The 17,954-nt window shown below is 49.7% G+C and overlaps 3 protein-coding genes across 3 annotated transcripts; all 3 read right to left on the bottom strand.

The window, feature by feature from the left end:
* Nucleotides 1-54: 54 nt before the first annotated feature.
* Nucleotides 55-1,166, bottom strand: Asppvi_007403 (short chain dehydrogenase/reductase family protein; the record flags this gene model as incomplete). The annotated part of the gene is made up of 2 exons (XM_043303290.1): nucleotides 55-1,067; nucleotides 1,133-1,166. The coding sequence occupies 2 exons, from the start codon at nucleotides 1,164-1,166 to the stop codon at nucleotides 55-57; spliced, it is 1,047 nt and encodes a 348-aa protein (XP_043159225.1).
* A 1,289-nt stretch (nucleotides 1,167-2,455) lies between these two features.
* Nucleotides 2,456-6,161, bottom strand: clcA (putative C6 finger domain protein; the record flags this gene model as incomplete). The annotated part of the gene is made up of 5 exons (XM_043303289.1): nucleotides 2,456-3,348; nucleotides 3,402-3,604; nucleotides 3,667-3,747; nucleotides 3,808-5,411; nucleotides 5,523-6,161. The coding sequence occupies 5 exons, from the start codon at nucleotides 6,159-6,161 to the stop codon at nucleotides 2,456-2,458; spliced, it is 3,420 nt and encodes a 1,139-aa protein (XP_043159224.1).
* A 9,144-nt stretch (nucleotides 6,162-15,305) lies between these two features.
* Nucleotides 15,306-17,148, bottom strand: Asppvi_007401 (uncharacterized protein; the record flags this gene model as incomplete). The annotated part of the gene is made up of 3 exons (XM_043303288.1): nucleotides 15,306-15,551; nucleotides 15,602-16,983; nucleotides 17,103-17,148. The coding sequence occupies 3 exons, from the start codon at nucleotides 17,146-17,148 to the stop codon at nucleotides 15,306-15,308; spliced, it is 1,674 nt and encodes a 557-aa protein (XP_043159223.1).
* Between the last annotated feature and the right edge of the window lie 806 nt (nucleotides 17,149-17,954).

Below are 17,954 nucleotides of genomic sequence, written 5' to 3'. Positions count from 1 at the left end.
CAAACAGTCCAAGCACCAACCAGGTTCAACCAAGTCAAACCGAGCAATCAAACTCTAATCAGCGCGCATCAATCTCTCCAACCGCGACCTCAGCGAATGCTGGAACCAAGGCGGAAAGCTCCTCAGGTTCCGGGCAAGCCACCCTGAGGAACCCGGCACAACAACATGCCCACTATTCCCTGTCAGGATCTGTCTCACCAACTGCTCCGCGACCGTCTCCGGCTTCAGCAGCGGGTTGTACCACGTATCCTCAGGAGTTAACCGCCCAATGAGCGTCGTCTGCGTGAATCCCGGCGTGAGCAGCACAGTCCGCACCCGCGGGGCATTGTACCTCGTCACCAACTCCACCGCCAGCCCCTCGTGGAACGAAATCGCCGCGGCCTTGGTGGCGGAGTAATCGACCATATTGGGGGTGGTGATGTATCCCGCCAGCGAGGCAACGGTGGCGACCAGGCCGTGGTCGCGTTTGACCATGTGCGGCAGAAACTCACGCGCAAGCCAGTAGTGCGCGAGGGTGTTGACCTCGAACTGGACGCGGGTCTCCGCCTCTGTGCCGCCAAGGATGGTCTTGCCGCTGCAGACGCCGGCGTTGTTGATGAGGACGGTGGGATCGCCTAGGGTTGCGCGGATGTCGGTGGCGACGGCCGCGATGGCCGAGGGCGAGGTGATGTCGCATTTGTGGAAGCGGACGGTGGGCGGAAGGCGGTCCTGGTCCTCCTGTGGTGGGTGGATGTCTAGAAGGGCGACCTTGATGCCGCGGCCGCCGAGCAGCTGCGCGATCCGTCTGCCTATCCCGTTGCTGCCACCCGTCAGCACAACCACCTCGCGATTCCAGTCGAACCTGTCCGAGACGCCATTGTTCAGGGTCCGGGTGTTAAGGCATGCGTTAACACGGCGGAGGACGGCGAGGAAGGTGAGGAGCCAAAGGACCTGGAAGAATCGCGGATGCTCGAGGGCGAGTTGCTGGCCCTTCGCGGTGTACTGAGCCAGCAGCAGGAGAGGGAGCGACTTCCAGGGGCTCAGAAGCGTGCTCTGAATCAATTTACCGAGAACATCGGCCGTGAACCCTATCCTCCGAGAGAACACGCTCTTTTAGATAGTTGACATTTGGGTATGAAGCAATTAGACCAACCTTCGCGTGAGAGCCACTTTCGTTTTGTCACCATGGTGGAAATCAATGAAAGTGCTTTTTTTTTCCAATTCCAAGATGCAGACCATCTAATAATCAGGTTATGCTGGACGATGGCCCCTTGGAGCCTTTGATCTCGAGCATGACCTCCTTAATGAGTGATCTGCGTATATAGGCGAGCATGAGGGGTGGCGCTGATTGTCCAAGCAAGGGACCGCGGGGAAAGCTTCAGAAGCAGCCGAGGTGGGCTCTAAGGTCCCTCGCCAATGCTGCCCTATTCATTGGCGGGCTAATGCTAAGGCTAGATATTCAGCATTCATGATATGTTTGTCCTACAATTGACGGATATAATGGGTGCAATTCACTGGTCATTCACTCATTCACGGATATTTTTCTCCTTGCCGATTTCTGCGTTGTACGAGTAAAACCTAGATAGCCTCCAAGCAGGAACAAGGCTCTCCGTCATCTCTACAGTCATACCACTGTCACTGTTGTGCATCACGCACGACGATGAAATGCAAGTCTTTATTGGGAATGAGTAACGTACGCCATTCGACAAACAGGTCCTATCTTGAACGCTTATAATGAAAACAATGACCCAGTTACACCAAAATATGGTATCACACACCATCACTTCCATCCCCAGCAACTGGGGACAGTCATCTGTTAGACTTAAGCAATTTCGCATGCAATATTCGGCCGTCCATCTGTCCAATAATGTAGGTAGCCAGGTCTGTCAGCGACCATCCCTGCTTCGCGGAAAATGCAACGACACGATACCTCCCACAGGTACACAATCCCAGTCACAATGGTAAGGTGTAACCAGCGCCGTTTGAACAACAAGGACGAACAAGGTATCAAACCAAACAAAAAAAGGTCCGAGGCTAGATGATGCCGGTATGATCAGAATAATTCCAGGTAGCCACCCATCCGTTCCCAATGCGCAGCAAATTACATCAAAAAGAATAACCCAATATGTTGAAGCCCTGCCCAAGAATGAATGATGATAAAACAAAGAACCACCGTACAAGACACCTATGTATGTATGTTATATATGAACCATGCCATGTCAGGCATCAGTATATGCAAGGGAGTCAAGGGTCGAAGAAAAGAGCATGGACAAAAGAGGGGAGGAAGAGAGGTTCGAGTCGAGTATGTCCTAGAAAAGAAAATAGATTTGAAGGATCGGTATAATTGGATAGCTGGTGTCTGTAGAAGACTCATTTTGGTGAGGTTTACCTTTTCAGGCGACCCGCGGGAATACCGTGCAGGGGACGTTCTTAGACAGTTTCCCCCAGGGGCAGCGAGACGGGAAGCGGTATGAGCCTAGCTATAGGCGGATGAGAAACTCGTGGCGGGCTCTCCGAAAATCTTCTCATAGATTTCGGTGAGGATCCGTGCGTCGGCTCGAAGACTAGGGGAGATATATCGGCTCTGCAACAGGAATCTAATTGTTCGCTTGAGAAGTTTCTCCAGCACATTTCGGTCCACCAGCTCTGAGAGACACGACATGTAGGTCGCAGACAGCACGAGCATATTGCCGAATTGCGCATGAGCAGTTCCAAAGATATTTGTCACGATCGGACGACCTTCGATTCCATCAAAGGCCTCTGTACTCAGGATTGCAGAATCGATGCATACTTTGCAGGCTCGTCGTAGCTTAGGCGGAAGGTCTCGGTATGCAATGGTGCCCATCGAGCCTCCTTGGAAGGAAGGGGGAGCGCTATGGACTGCTATGCCCATATCGCTCGACAGACGTGCCATGTTTGAAGCCCGTTGACTGTGCGGTAACGAGGGCGAAACCTGCTGAGATTTCGGGCCAGAGAGAACGGACCCGGCGGGTGACTCAACTGATGCGGAGGTTGGATTGGGATTGGGGAGTCCAGCAAAATGCAGAGCATGATATAGAAGAGGACGATGGATGATGTATCGCGCGCCGTAATATTTGGCCCGCATGCGAGCAACATTTATGTCATTCGAGGGGGGATCAGTGTCTTTCCACTTCATGATCTCTGGAAGACTATTTCGCCACAGTTCGAGATTCATGCTAAGAATTTCCTGCACGTTTGAGGTCCACCGGTTGTTGCTCGAGCTGTTCGTGGTTGTAGTATTGCTGGAAGGATTAGCTGTGATTGCAGCGATTGCAGCGTTGACAGCGCTTGCAGAACCAGCGGCATTAGTGGCGCTGCCCGGGTTTGCATTGTTCGAGCCTTGTTGTCCTATAGAGGTATAATTAGCGCTTTTCCTGGTGACATGGCCTTGGATGCCTTACTCTCAACTTTGTACAGATCAGTGTGGACACGGTTAAGGACTTTCCGGAGGTGGATTTGGGCAGAATAGAAAAACATCATCATGGTACTAGGCGCGCAGATCTCATTTGGCAAAGCAAGTGTGAAGCGTCCCTTTGGTAGACCTATACGTGACTCTGCACGAGAAATGCCACTGGCAGGGAGATCAAGCTCTGCAAGAATATCACTACGTTCTGAGTTAGTTGGGCCCGCAGGCTAGATCTGACAGTAACACCATTACAAGCATACCTCTCAAGCTGAAGACATGTCCAATACGCGAAATCGTAGAGGTCTTTCAGAGGGCCATCCTGCATCTGGTCATAGCGTTTCCTGGTACTGCCGTCAGCAAGCCACCTTGAGGGTTCAGTTCAGCTTTGGACAAAGGCTTACGATCGAATGAGTACTTGGCAAGCGCGAGCGGCTTGGTATATCCACCCATGACTCTGGAAAGGATGCGCTAGTTGGCCGGCGTAAAGTCCCGCGAGCAAAGCCGCTTGAACATGAAGCAAACCATTGGCCCCTTGGAGGCCTCCAAGGATCTGCGTGGCATATGCATAATAAGATAAACCCGGGATGACATCGACGTTTCTGAGATGTCGATTGGCAGGCACCTCTCGGCCTGATGACGCTGACCGGCCTCCGACACTTCTCCGGCCGTCAACAGGCGAGGGAGACGGGACAGCGTGGGGTGCGTAGAAGCTCCCCTGCGCTGGAACGATCATGTCAGATCCAGCGGGAGATAGGATGCTACGCGTGGGCGGCCCAGGGATCCACTCTTTGCGAAAATCCGGGGGGTTATCAGTGACAGGACCAGGGACTGGTGCTCCCACTTCGCAGATGCTGCCCAGCGCAAGCACGAGAAGGAGAACAGCATTGTCGATTGACTTTTCAATGCGACGGCTCGTCGCTTCTGTCCTAATGCCAGCGGAAGTTGGAAAATCACACGCCGCACCTTGCAAAGTCTCACATGACCTTTTTCTTTTTGCACCCCTTGGGAGGTCGCCAGTCCCTGTAGGCGTTGATCCGGAAGTCTTCGGTAAGCAATGGAACTTAATGAACATTTCGATCTTCTTATCTAGGTCCCCCTGGTCGAGGAAGGGATGAAGTTTGTGTATGTGCTCCAGATAACTGCGATGATATCGACGGACGGTGTCTGGATCGGCCCACAGAGTACCAAACTCATCAACCCCCTTGTCTCGAAGCTTCTGCGGGAAACCGCTGGGATGAGCGCTCTGCGTCCAAGGACTACTCGGCGATGCTCGGTGAGCATGAGTATCATCCCATCCGCTGCTGGAATTCGAACTAGTCAATGGGGCTGGCGACATGCGATCCTCACTTGTGTCGTCGCCCTCACCTCGGCCATAGACGCGAATCAAGCCACGTCGCTCTTCAAGCTTCATCACATAATCTTCGTCGTACTCGCGGGGATACAGTAGATTCCTGATCGATGGCCAGGACAGCAACTTGTGGGCAGCTGTTGTATGTTCCACGGGGATGGACAGCTCACCGTCCTCCCTTTCCACATAACTCTGCCCTGGGGGGTCATTTGAATCCAACTGCTGCATTCCCTCTCCATTCTTTGATTCTGACTCAAGCAAAAGATCAGCAGCACTTGGTTTCAGCAATCTATCAAGTGTCTGCTTAGGTGGCATTGATCGCGTGGCATCTTTGACAGCCAAAATTTTTGGCTCTTTCAACCCGACCTCATTGGAAATTTTATTAAGCTGCATCCCATGTTCCATCTGTACAGTTTGAAAATGCGTCAGACGCTCGTCGAGCTTATCTTCCAGATATTGTATCTTGTCCAAGATCTGCTGGGTGGCCTTTTCCTGTCTAGCTTGAGGGTCAGTATCCAACAAGCAACCAACCGAAGGACCGAGATCAGGCAGGTCACGCACTTGTGGGGGGGAACTTCTTTGTAGACACATATCAAATTGTTCTCCTTGCAGTGGCTGCAGGCAGGCCGCCCTTCGTCGCACTTTGCCTTTCTTGCTCTACACTGGTCGCAGGCCTTTTTATATTATGTAAGAACGTAAAGTTAGTCTATTTTCATGTATCGGGCGAGGTCTCGTTTTCTGCGCCATGGAAAAAAAGGCAGTCATTACCTGTTGGGCCCGGGCAGCCTTGCGCTGACGCATACCAAAGGCTTGATTCTGGTAATAGTTCGGCTCATACGGAGCAGGGGTATGTGAAATATGCGGGACTTGCGTCGGAAACTGGGTTGGAGGCATCGTATGTGGAGCTGGAGGAGGGGGAGGGGGCCCATCGCCATTACTGCTCTGTTCTTGAGGGGGATATGTCATCCGCGGACGAAAGTCGGGGGGGGCCGACTGAGGGGGAGGAGCTGGATGGGTCGGTGTCGAATGGGGGATGGAATCATGCGAAGCTCCATTCATAGGACGGAAAGTCGGCGGATGCGATTCTGTCGGGGTGAGACTGGGAGCAGGCAAACTATTTGGCCGACCATACGGCCCGTCGGGAGGTAGCTGAGGCAACTCTCGATTCGGCATGACAGAATACCCGTGGGAGGGCAGGGAAGGTTGGGGGGGATTGGAGGCCCGTCGCTGCTCCGCGTGATGATGCTCGAAGGACGGCGGGTAGGGGCGCCATGGCTGATCGTATGCTCCCGGCGCATTTGCCAGGCCATGCGCGGCCTCAGGAGGAATGCGATGATGCATTTGAGGAGGGGGAGGAGGGCCGGAGTAAGGAGGGAGCGAATGTGGTTTATCGTCCGTTCCAATCATTTCGACAATGGTAGGTCCGCACCTCCGGCCGGTGACTCCAGGTTGCCGTAAATCCGCTACGAACGGTCTGTTCAGTGCGACAGTCATACAGTCATGAGGACATGTTGCAGTCCTGCAGAAATCACAATGTGCAATGTCAAGTGAGCGGGTGGGGTGGAGGGATAGTGAGAGTTGGACAAAGCTCAAGAGCTTCCCGAAAGAGGTAATTCAGCCGGTCAATTCTTTTAGCTCTCGATAGTCTGCGTTGCTTTTCGCACTTCTATTTTTTTTTCTCTCCGTCCCTCTTTAAGATCGATGTGTTCCTCTGAAACGTTTGCGACCAGTAGCTCCGAACGATACAATCGAACGGTTAGAGGTGCAGTTTGGGGGATGTATTGATTGACGGGCGATGGCAGTTACCAACGCGCAAGGCACGGTGAAATAGCTTTCCGATAGCTATCCAGGAAGAGCAAGCAATCCGTTAACTAGGAGATAATTAAGAAATGAAGCAAGAATTAGACAAGAAAATGATCGAAGCAACGACAATTGAGCAGCCAGAGGACGAAGGAAGGCTAATGCAACGGGATACCCAAGGAGATGGTAAGGATAGCAGGAATGGACAGCAAAAGCAAAGCGGATGCACAGTAGCGGACCGTTCAAAGGTACCAAGCCTGTTATAGTGCAACGGGGGGAAGAGGGAAGAGCAAGAGATCTGCGCCGACACTAATTGCAGTGGGCACTTGACCCTGGTAAGTTGTTGGCAGGGGAAGGTACTTTTTTAGTAGCTTCAGATAGAGCTGACCAGGGTTGAGGGTTGGGGGTACATGTGGTGGCATCATTAATATACAGAAATCACGCAGTCTCTGCTTCGAAAAGGGAAAAGAAGGGGAAAAGAAGAAAAGGCACAGATCGGCAACTTCATGGATCCATCTGGCACAGTCCAAAAGCGAGTAAGGAATGGAAGATGGTAAGGTAGTACGATGGTGATAACGACAGAAACAACCCACCTCGTTGAAATGAAATGGAGTGTGGATGAAGAGAAACGAAGAGAAGCAAATAGGCAAAAAGGACGGGAAAATTGAGACAAAATGATGATGGGATCGTGGGACACTTACACAAGAATAGACTAGGTATCCATCCAGAAAGGATAATTCAAATAGGATGGATACGCCAGAGGTTTGCCTTTTCACACTCCGATCCTTCGGGAGATAGATAGCTGTTAGCTAACGTAGGTAAGCCAAGCTGTCGGGTCGCCCTGGGTGTGTCAAACAGTCGATCGAGCAAATGGTCGCAGACCTTGAGGTGTCGGGAACGGTGAGCTCCAGGAAAATAATAAGGTAATAATAGTAAATAATAATAATGTCGAATAATAGTAACAATCACCTCAAATTTTTTTATCAAACGGTAATGGGTAACGGTATTAACGCTCAAGAAACGCGGAGATGGCCCCAAAAGGGCAGGCCGGTTGATGGAGCAGGAGTTGGAGACTCGAGGGGCGGAAATATGATTATTAAGGGTGGGAAGTGAGGATGAAGGATCGATAATTCCCGTGATCAAGATAGAAGGAGGGGGTTGGAAATGTCGGCTGTGTTGTTGACTGTTCAATAGTTCCACGCTGTCACCATGGAAGGGCAGTAACAGCCTGTTTAGTGTAAGGTGAATATCGTGGATTTCCGACTGAGAGATCGAAGGAAAGCGATCAGAAAAAGCAGATCTGACCGTCGAGATTGCTGTTGGTGCTCCTGGTACTGACGAGACTGATGAGGAGATGGCATAGAAGGATGCCAGAAAATGCCCCTCCTTGATAGCAGTTACCTTAGTAGCTGTACCTTTCTCCTTTGATTCGGTTGGCTCAGGTTCTCTTTTTAGTGGAGGGAATGTCAGTAAGTAGATAGGTACCTGAGGTAAATGGATAATAATGAACCTCTGACTCTGTACTAAATCAAAAGAAATACGGAGGTAGAAAGGCACACTTTTCTGCGTGCCTCTTCTTTCTTCGATCTTCTGTTGCTTTTTCTTTTCTTTTCGGTTTTTGACGCGCGCGTCCTTCTGACTTGACTGGGTCTTGTTACTTGTAACCTAAGCCAGGATCCTGGTTCGCATGTATTAACACAAGCCACCAGAATTGACAGATCGTTTTTGGTCCTTGTTGGGGTTCCTCATTATTTTACGCCTCCAGCTCTGGAGGTGTCTCGGTTTCTGCTCTCCTGAGGTATTTGACTGCTACACTGGGGAAAAAAAATAAAAATAAAATAAAATGTAAAATAACAAAAAAAAACCATAGAATTATCATGATAATAAATAAATAGTATGGGAATGCAAATACCTACTACTACGAAGTGGAGCCTAACGAAACTAATATTAGTGGAATAACCAAATCTATGGAGCAAAGCTGTCTGCTGATGTGCGGGATCATGGACGGGCTGAAGGGACGTAATAATAATATAATAATAATAATTCTAATTCATTTTTCACCAGAAGCATTGGGGAAACTCCGTACTCCATATCGATCTGCTCATTCTGAGCCTCCTGAATAGGCTGCAAATAGATAACGATTAGCGTTTCCGCAATGTTTTCTGAATCTGAGTTTCTTTCAATTTCCTATTTTGTAGTTGAGGGTCCGCCACTATTTAGGGTGTAGCTCCATGAGCTGTCCGAAATATGCCACATGGACAGTAGAAAAAATATGGAGTAAAGAGGACGAAGGATGGGAATGGCAATGTTCCCACACCGTTTGACGACCGCTCTTCATTTTTGGTATCGTTGATACATGATTATCGGCATTGAGTTTGGAGAGCAAATCTTATTCCTAACCGACTGTCTGGGATGAGGTCGACAGAGGAAAGTATAGGCTAGAGCGTAGGTAGATACCTAAGGTAAACGGGTTCCGTTGTTGATACCCAAGTTTCGGAGGGGGCGGAATCTATCAGTAGTGGACACTAGACACACAATTGGGTAATTCCCGACTATACTCCGTGGATACCCATGACTTGCTCACCATTGCCTTTAATCATTTTTATTTCTTGATCAGCAAGGTATGACTATCAGCCAAAATCAAACATTGTTTAAGAGATCAGACCGGGAATGGAGGGGACTCGGGGTAGACACTGATGGAGCCACGGATCGAATGGTCGACATCCTCCTCCCAAGTGTGCTAATGGATGATGATCTGACTGGACAGCAGAACTGCCACTTACCATCCAAATCAAATGATCATTACTAGCTACCTTAGCATCTTCGTTTCCATGTCATTTTGGCGGTCAGTCACTTTGACTATTATTGATTAGCAAGGGGGCTCCCTATTTTCGTCTCCATCGCCCTGTAAAACTCAATCTTGAAGTCTAAACTACATCTTCATGGAGCGATTGCTTCAGAAACCGGAGGTGGATATCCACAGCCATCCCAGGTATTCTAAGAAGCATTCGACTTGATAGGCAAAAGATTCTGATGGATACTCATACTCACATGGATACTGGCACTGATCGAGCCAAGGGGGAGGGGCTCCCCACAACAGGAGAGAAGGAATGCATGATGCGACCCTGAAAGTGTGCTGCATAAATGCCCCACGCAGAAGACGGTGAGAATCATCAGGTTGCTCTGTGGCTGCAGCAGTAGAGTCCTGATGTTGTCGTATGGAGCGCCAAGTGCCTACACAGCATCGTTTTCCAGATCCATACCACCATCTATACTTGCCATACGGAGCAGAATCATCCCCTCCATTTATGATTTGGCGCGCTGCAACCAGGCCAAAATAAAATGCCAGCTGTCCCCTGGTTCCGTCCGCATTTTCAGGCACAACCACTCTTTCCCAACCACAGGAAGAGAAGAGACGGTAAGTTACGGGAACGGGTGTCACGCGTTCTGGCAGTCGTTGTGGTTGTGGTACACCGCGGGATTGGCTCCATCTCAGATCTCGGGTTACGCTCGGCAAACAACATCCCGTCTGGAAGTGGAACTGAGGTGCGGAACAGGGGTGTTCCTCTCTCTCCACAAAGCAAATGTAGATTTTGAATGTTGTACTTGTAGCAGTCAGTGTTTCCAGAGTTTTATTCAGGATCACTTGACAGGTAAATATTTTGCACCTCGATACGGAGTAGTGCAATGAATGCCCCCCTCGCTTAACGAGCAATGATAGCCCGGTCAAAGCTCTACTGCGCACTCAGAAGTGTTGGGCGCCATACTGAAGACGCAATTGAGCACATAAAGCCAAGCTCCGTGTCTGGAACTGAATCCTTTGAGAAAATCCCTAACCCATCAGACCGGTGAGAAAGAATCATCTCGTCTTCGGGAAAACGGAGAGGTACGAAGTCCACGACATGTTGATAGATCACAGGTCTGAAAGACACAGTCTGATTGCGTTTGCCACTTCTCCTTTGTCCACTACTAGAGCGGTTCTGTGGGATCACAGGAGAACGTAGAACACTAGAAATAAGTTTCATTCCTACGGTGCTATTCTACAATGTTACCTATCCTTATCATCATCAAACGTCCAACTATGGTCGATCCCCCTCGAGCTGATTGATGATCTACCCAAGGTAATAATTTCCTAAATCGATCTATATTATCATATTATATTCTACGCTCTACTTTTGTCTGCCTCCAATTGATATGATGTAGTCTAGTTATCGTGCAAGCCCCGAAGGAAATTACCTAGTGATCGAATTGTGGATCTTCTGCCTAAAATTCCATGATCCCGTCCCCTGGAACCGCCGTCGGTTGGCAGCATCATATCTGTTGGTTGGATCCATTCAGCCGAAACAGGCGGTCCACAACCCTCTAACGCTCAAGTACGTATTCAACAAAGTGCACTTCGCAGGAAAATTGACAACTTCACGCATATTTACTGCAAAGGACGAATGCCATCAAAATCTTGCCCAAACAGAGTACGTAGTACAGCCCTCGTTCGAGCCTCTTTCTCTGTAACGAGGAAAACTAAAGCACCCCGCAGGACAAGATCTACAGTATCCACCCGAACGGCAGACAAGGCATCGGGTCAGAATGAACGAAATGGAAGCGACGTCCATGTTGCGGATGATGTACATGCATACTGCAATGTATGTATGAATGACAGATTCGGAAGATGGTCAGGTGCCGGAAGCAAGGGATAGCCCTGTTCTGTTCAGAAGTCAAGTCTGGCGGCCTGCTGGCTCAGATCTGCATGGGGTAAACAAGGCAGTGCAACCAGGTAGAGGGCTCTCTAACTCTACTCATGCCTTTTTGCCTAGTTGTCCTTAGTGGCTCTTGGTTTGGTGTTACGAGTATCCTCTATCCTCACCTTACGGGCCAAGATTGCCAGAAGGAGAGGCTGACATGCTGTTGTTCAACCTAAGATTCTTACTATCTACCACTACCGCAACCACTACAACTACCGTGTTTGCTATACTAATCCTTTTTAAGGCTTATAGCAGCGCAAATGATACGCATTTCCTGGGTTGCAAACGTATTTGGAAAGATGCATATCCATCAAGTCGCTTCCCACGCTGCTAAGCGGCTAATCGCACCCTAACAAGAAAAATGCGGCTACTGCTTAGCCAGCACCCTTTGTTCTGGGTCCCCGGACTCAGGAGCGAGTCTTGCGCCGCCACTGGACGCTGGAGCTGCTTCTCATCAGTCCTGGCCATGTATCAGATATTTCTGAGACTGACGCGGGTCAGCGACTCAAGAACAGAGACAGGATGCTCAGTTGAGCCGTGGACAATCTGATGTATTGCTTGTCGGAGTAGCTAAAGGAAGAAATCAGGTTCAACCTTGGGATTCATCCATAGTTTTGGATATTCATCAGCAACTCTATTTTGGGGAGCCACAATTGTCCAGTACCAAGTGTGATGCAGCGGGACAGCCCGCTGCCGTCTACGGATTGGGCCCTGGTAGATAGCGTGTCCACCCATGGCTTGATGCTGAAGGATCGATTACAGAAACTTTGCTTCTATCATTCTCGGTCATCGAGGTCCGAACTATGGCCTTAATGCAAAGGCCTGATCCTTTTGCTAATCATTGAAAAAGATCTCCTATCGACAATTATATAAGAGTACTGCGACAATCATAACAGAAACAGTCAGCATTGTCTCTTGGACACCGTAGTGGACATGTCCTAGATGCATATGGAAGTAAACCCCCACACGTGCAGGGCGTACATCTATCTCAAATGCGCAGCAGACTCAACACTATGAGATAGCATACTCCGCAATCACCCTATATGACCTATCGACTTCCATGGAGAATGAACTAGAGACGTACCAGAATGGCCGACGAATGTAACCCCTCATAATGATTAACTCTCCACAATCCTACTTTCCATTTTCTAGGTAAACCTTACCGTCATCCTTACTCGATCAATCACCTGCGCTAGTCCCATCCTGACCATTTGCATGTTCATTACAGAGTACTCACATCATCAAAACGATCGATCAGACTGATGAACCATGGTTTGCGACGTCTGAGAGGTTGATCGGTCGTCGAGACAAGAGCTCGGATCGCCTGATCATGCCGCTTGCATGTGCATACTCCGCATCGTTTCGGATGTCAGATATCTATCAATCTCTAGAGAGCGTCAAGTTGTTGGCCCTTGAAGCTCCTGCGTAGATCTGGTGGAAGTGGAGCAGGTGAAGCAATCTATCATTCTCACGGCTCTAGGATAATCAACACCTATGCTTTATCAAAGATTTAGAGCGAATTAGTACGCCATATATCATTATGAATTGCGCAGTTCGTTCTTGATGTGGTAGATGCTACTAGCTGTATATGTAGACATGCATATGGTCTAACCTAAACGGTCATGGTCAAGGTTTCCGACGACTATGTATCTAGTAATACTGTCCCTTCTAGGAGCGGTCAGTGGGCGCAACCGTTCTCAGCGATTGTTGATCTGAAATTGAATAGAATCTCCTGTTGACCGAGAGCACATTTGATTATCTGGTGGGATGTATACACTGGCCAGGTCCGCAGTATGGAGTCCTCTGCAGCTGCCTTGCGCATGGACTACATAGGCTGTAGCCACGGACTAACCACCACACTACTCTAGATAGTACTAAACATTATTATGAGAGGTAATACCTTGCAGGAATGGAGTAAATTCCCCCCGAATCCTCACGTCGGTCATCGATCCACCGACCTGGTTGACGGGCTCGGGAGGCTTCAACATGCTTTCGCGGGTAACCCATTCCCAATGACAGTAACGGCATCCGTGGAAGAGGCCAGAATCAATGATCGTCATATCCGCACTCCCTCCATACGGTAGTTTATGACTATTGTCATTTGTCAGTGCTGATCATGGACAAAAAGTCAAGTCCAGAGAGATTTTATCATTTGCCGCAAGACCCCCAATACTTACCAGTCAGCCTCGGGCCCGAAGCGCGGTCACTCAAGCCACTGGATCTATCACATTTTCATCACCCAAATGGAATATCTGTCACTGTCCACTTTCCACCGTCCACTGTTCAACGAGATAGGCGTGAGGGGTTTGCGGGCCCCGAATATAGCCGTATTGACATGTTCATTTTACGCGGAGTACGGAGTATTCCGACTCTACGTACCTATGTAGTAATCAAATACAGTTCCGTTCATTGCTCCGTCCTTGCTTGCTACAATAGTGAGGTACATGTCTTGATATGATATATATGATTCCGGGACTATCCCTCTACGGCTACCTTACGGAGACATGGCAAGGTGGATAGGATACCCTGGCTATTACTACCATGGCCAAGGAACAATGTCAGTATGGAGTAGATAAGCTCAACTCCATCTTCTTGACACTGCTCTTGCGCACTGTGCACCACCAATGGCCCAAGCGTACACTTACCATCCTCACTTTGATCAGCAGACGGACCAAGCGCTGTAGCCTTACCACCAAGCATCACGACCAGCCGCGTAGGGCACAGGCAATGGGCCGTAGGCCATACAATGATGAAATCGAAAGGCTGAAACTTCTTCAGGGAGGACAAGGCAGTAGCCTAGCTCCAAGCAGAGCACATACCGTATTCACAATCGAGCAGAATGGACTGGTCTGGATCACCGCGCAGAAGTACGGTGCTACCATGCTCCCATTCACACTGAACTTTCTCTGATCCTATGGCTCCTGAGATTGGCCAGATAGTCTCTCAGTGCAGGGTATAAAGTACGGAGATGCATGCTCCAGCCCCTGATCGACACCATGTGTCCTGAAATCGGTCCAAAACCGACTCGATGGTTTCGTAATTTGTACGCCCTTTTCCTCTCTTCATGATTGACTAGACTATCTCATCCAGCTCACAGGAACAAAGTAATAGGGAGGTAAGAACACCCACCATCACAAGGCAACCCCGCACACACCTCGAGGACATAAAACATCTCCAATGTGATTACCCCGGATATGATTTCCCACTCCTTAGGTTGGATATCTCAAGCCACGCAATTACAACTATAGGGCCTAGGGAATGAACACGAGAAACTGAGGCCAAGGCGAAGATCATCGGAGCCTCAGTTTTCCTGCATGGTGACGGATTTGGAGGATTCCGCGGAGGTATCATAAAGTATTCATGAGTTGCAGTCTCGAGTCTCAAGTCTCGGGTCTTGGGTCTTAGGTCTTGAGTCTTGAGTGCCTGAGTATCGGATTCAAGCCTTCCGCACAGACGCAAAGGTGAATGTGAATGTGATTGCTGGGGCGCGTGGGACCAAGGCACCACCACATGGCTTCGTTGCCTTTCGCTCGAGTTCGGGTGTGGATTGGGGGGGCCTGCGTGCTCCTATTCGACTTCAGGGGGTAGATGGCCATAGCCGCATCCATGCCAATTATTACTTCCTTACTCCGCAGGTGTAGAGTAAGTACAACTTGTTGCTGCAAAAGCTGCACAAAGATATAGCTGACTGCACCCTCTATAGCTCTACGTGTGTGTACAGGAGATATCTGGAATGATTGCGTACTGCACGGAGCCTTCATCTATGGCATGTAAGGGAATATGGCTTGCAGCATGTATTGTGGTTGATGGTCTTGTCGGTTCTCCCTTGCATCAGGTTATTAGCTTGTTTTGATTTCATCTAAACATGCATAAAGTCGAAGGATGATGAATGCGTCTGCTCTATGTACTCTGCCAAAACATAGGTATTGTGTTCGCATGCTAGGAATGTGGTGATGCTCAACTTGCATCTGGATGCTTGCCGGAAGTAAGTCTAAGAGCCGGTCAAAGACGGTCACTGCTTGCGCAAGAGGTAATGGAACATCCTCCACACGCCCTGAAACGCCTCTAGGCGTTCCTGCGCATCAAACAAGTCGTACCATTTCGTTCGCCGAAGCTTGAGAACCTGCCAAGGCTCATCAAGCGTGTCGGTCTCCGGTGGGAAGTCACTCTCGCCTGTTGTGAGAATGTCTAGATACCTACGGTGGATTCGAAGGTGAAGGATGGCAACGTGGTGATTGATGGAGGAGAGCATGTAGATCTAGCACCAGATTAGCATGAGCTCGCACCTGCATTGGTGACTCAACATACATCGTCAAATGGACTGTCCTTATCTTTTCCAATCTGAATGTACCTCATCCGTTTGTCCCAAAGACTAGGCCCCGGCTGCACGATCTTCCACTTTTCGGCATTGCTAAGCTTCCGCCCGGAGCCCGCGCGACGGGATGCGAGAAACGGATGCTCGTATTTGGAGCGCTTGCGATCATTGCTATCCCTCACAGGTTGGTCCTCGCCATTGCTGTTGTCCTGCGTGTCCTGGGTCGCTCCGCCCCATCGGGGTTTGGTCGCCCACCACTTGCCCTCACCAGCTTTCACTTCCGTCGTCCCTTGCCTCGCGCGTTCCTGCGCGGCGAGAAGCATGGCACCGAGCTCCCGAAAGAGGTCGCATACCTCCCCAACGCCGGACCCTGGCGCATCTTCAGGTCCTCGGAACGAGGTCTCCGGCCTGCATTGGGCAACAAAGAGAGGGCCTTCCATGACACCACTACGGGCCAATTGTCGGTCTTTGGGCGAGCGGGCGGCCTGGAAAGATTGTCGGATGGGGAAGAGAAGTTTCTTAACGGTGAGTCGCGGTGGGAGCATCGGGACAGTTACTTGACAGCCAAATGGCCAGGCGGCCATCTCAGCCAGCGCTCGCACTGTCTCATCCCGAATATCCTCTGGCATTTCCTGTCCGCTACCTATCCGGCGGCCGGTATACCTTTGAACAATCGGTTGCTGCCCCTCTTCCCGGTGTGAAGACTTTCCGTCGACGGACTGTGTTGTTGGTGGGTTGTCGACATCCATAAGCGTAGTTGTTGAGTCCAGTATCTCTGACGGCTGAGGTTCGCCATCCGTCTGCATTTTGTCTTCTTCGGACGCTACTTCAGGGGTAGCAGGGCGCTCGAAATAATTGTCCAGACTGGGATCCCACCATTGGGACATTCGTTCCAGTCCCGTCCAAAATTTTCTTGCATGAGCCACTCGGACCCGCTGACGTCCCTCCTTGGGCGGTAGTCGTGCAACTTCTCGGAAAGCATCATCATTATCCAAGAGCAGTTCCTTCTTCAGATTCTCAAATCGGTCCGCCGCGGGGTATGGGTTACCATTGTCCATCAAAATCGGCTCGCCATCTTCGGTCTCATTACAGGTACGAGCCTCCCAAGGGAGCGGAGGAAAGAGCTTTGAGCCCTGGGGGACAATGCGATCTGCAGGAATGTCTGTCTCCATTCTAAGATTGAAGGCTTTCAAGTTCTCTGTCGAGAGGTCCTGCGGCCGGCGGATCGAGGCTAGAAGGTTGGATATCTCCCTTAGAGTCGATTCCGATGCGTCGTGCGGGACATCTAACAGGTCATAGACGGGAAAGTCAATTTTTGTTGGAGGAGGAGGGGGTCGTTTCTCTTGTTCAGGCGGCGAGCCCATCGTGGGCAACCCTATTCGACATTAGCTTTATGGTCAATGCTAGTGTTGAGATGTCAGGAGAATCCATGCATTCAAGCAATGCCGAATCCCACAGCCAGGAAGCTCAGGATGTAGTGATTGCTTGACACACTGACATAGCAGCCATTGGTTTTGAGCATTGAAGGCACAGTTGTCATGGTGGCGTCCACCGATGATCCTTTTGTATCATAAGGTATACTTGTATATACCACAGATTCCTCTATGATAACTAGTGAGGGGAAGTCTTACCCAATCCACTGGCCCAACCGTTCATCATACTGGTCAGGCTTGCGCTTGGTATTTCCTGTCAAGGGAACGGGCGAGTATCCAGCTCGAACAAGATAAGATCGTGTCCAATGTATTGAGAAGAGAAGAGAATGATCAAGATGAAGAATCAATCACATGCTCCTCCGTATATGGGGAAATGGCGGGATATCGAACGGAAATGCGGCAGCTTCAATTGACCGAGTAGAATTACCATGACCAAAAGCAATGATGGAATTCTTTCGGTGACAGTCGGTTCATTGACTGAGGTGGTTGATGTTGAAGAGATTAACCCACAGCACAATGATAACGGGAATTGCAAGAATGATTGTTGTCGAAGTTGGATTGTGGTTGCGGAGAGAAAGGAACTAGTCGTATGTCTAACTGGGCCAAGGATGAAAAGGTACGAAAACAAGCCACTGTCAGGTCTCAAGAGGGGAAAGTGATAATCTTGGTCCTTGGTGGGCCGAATTAGCAGCAGCATTAGTTCATCCTATTCTGGCTCAACCGTCATTATCATTATTCTTATCACCATTTTCAAGATCTCATCAGACGGGGAGCGAGTGAGCATCCAGATACTCGTACCACGAGTACTCCTGAGCCCTCGCACACGCTTTGTAACAATCACTCGGCCGGCAGAGAGACGTCTTGTAGATACTATGCAATTGTATGTGACTATTCATAAACTCTATATATTGAC

Source organism: Aspergillus pseudoviridinutans, assembly GCF_018340605.1.
Source record: "Aspergillus pseudoviridinutans IFM 55266 DNA, scaffold_5, whole genome shotgun sequence".
In the NCBI taxonomy this organism is placed as follows: domain Eukaryota; kingdom Fungi; phylum Ascomycota; class Eurotiomycetes; order Eurotiales; family Aspergillaceae; genus Aspergillus; species Aspergillus pseudoviridinutans.
The sequence above is the reverse complement of the archived record's forward strand: the minus strand, read 5'-3'. Positions and strand labels throughout refer to the sequence as shown.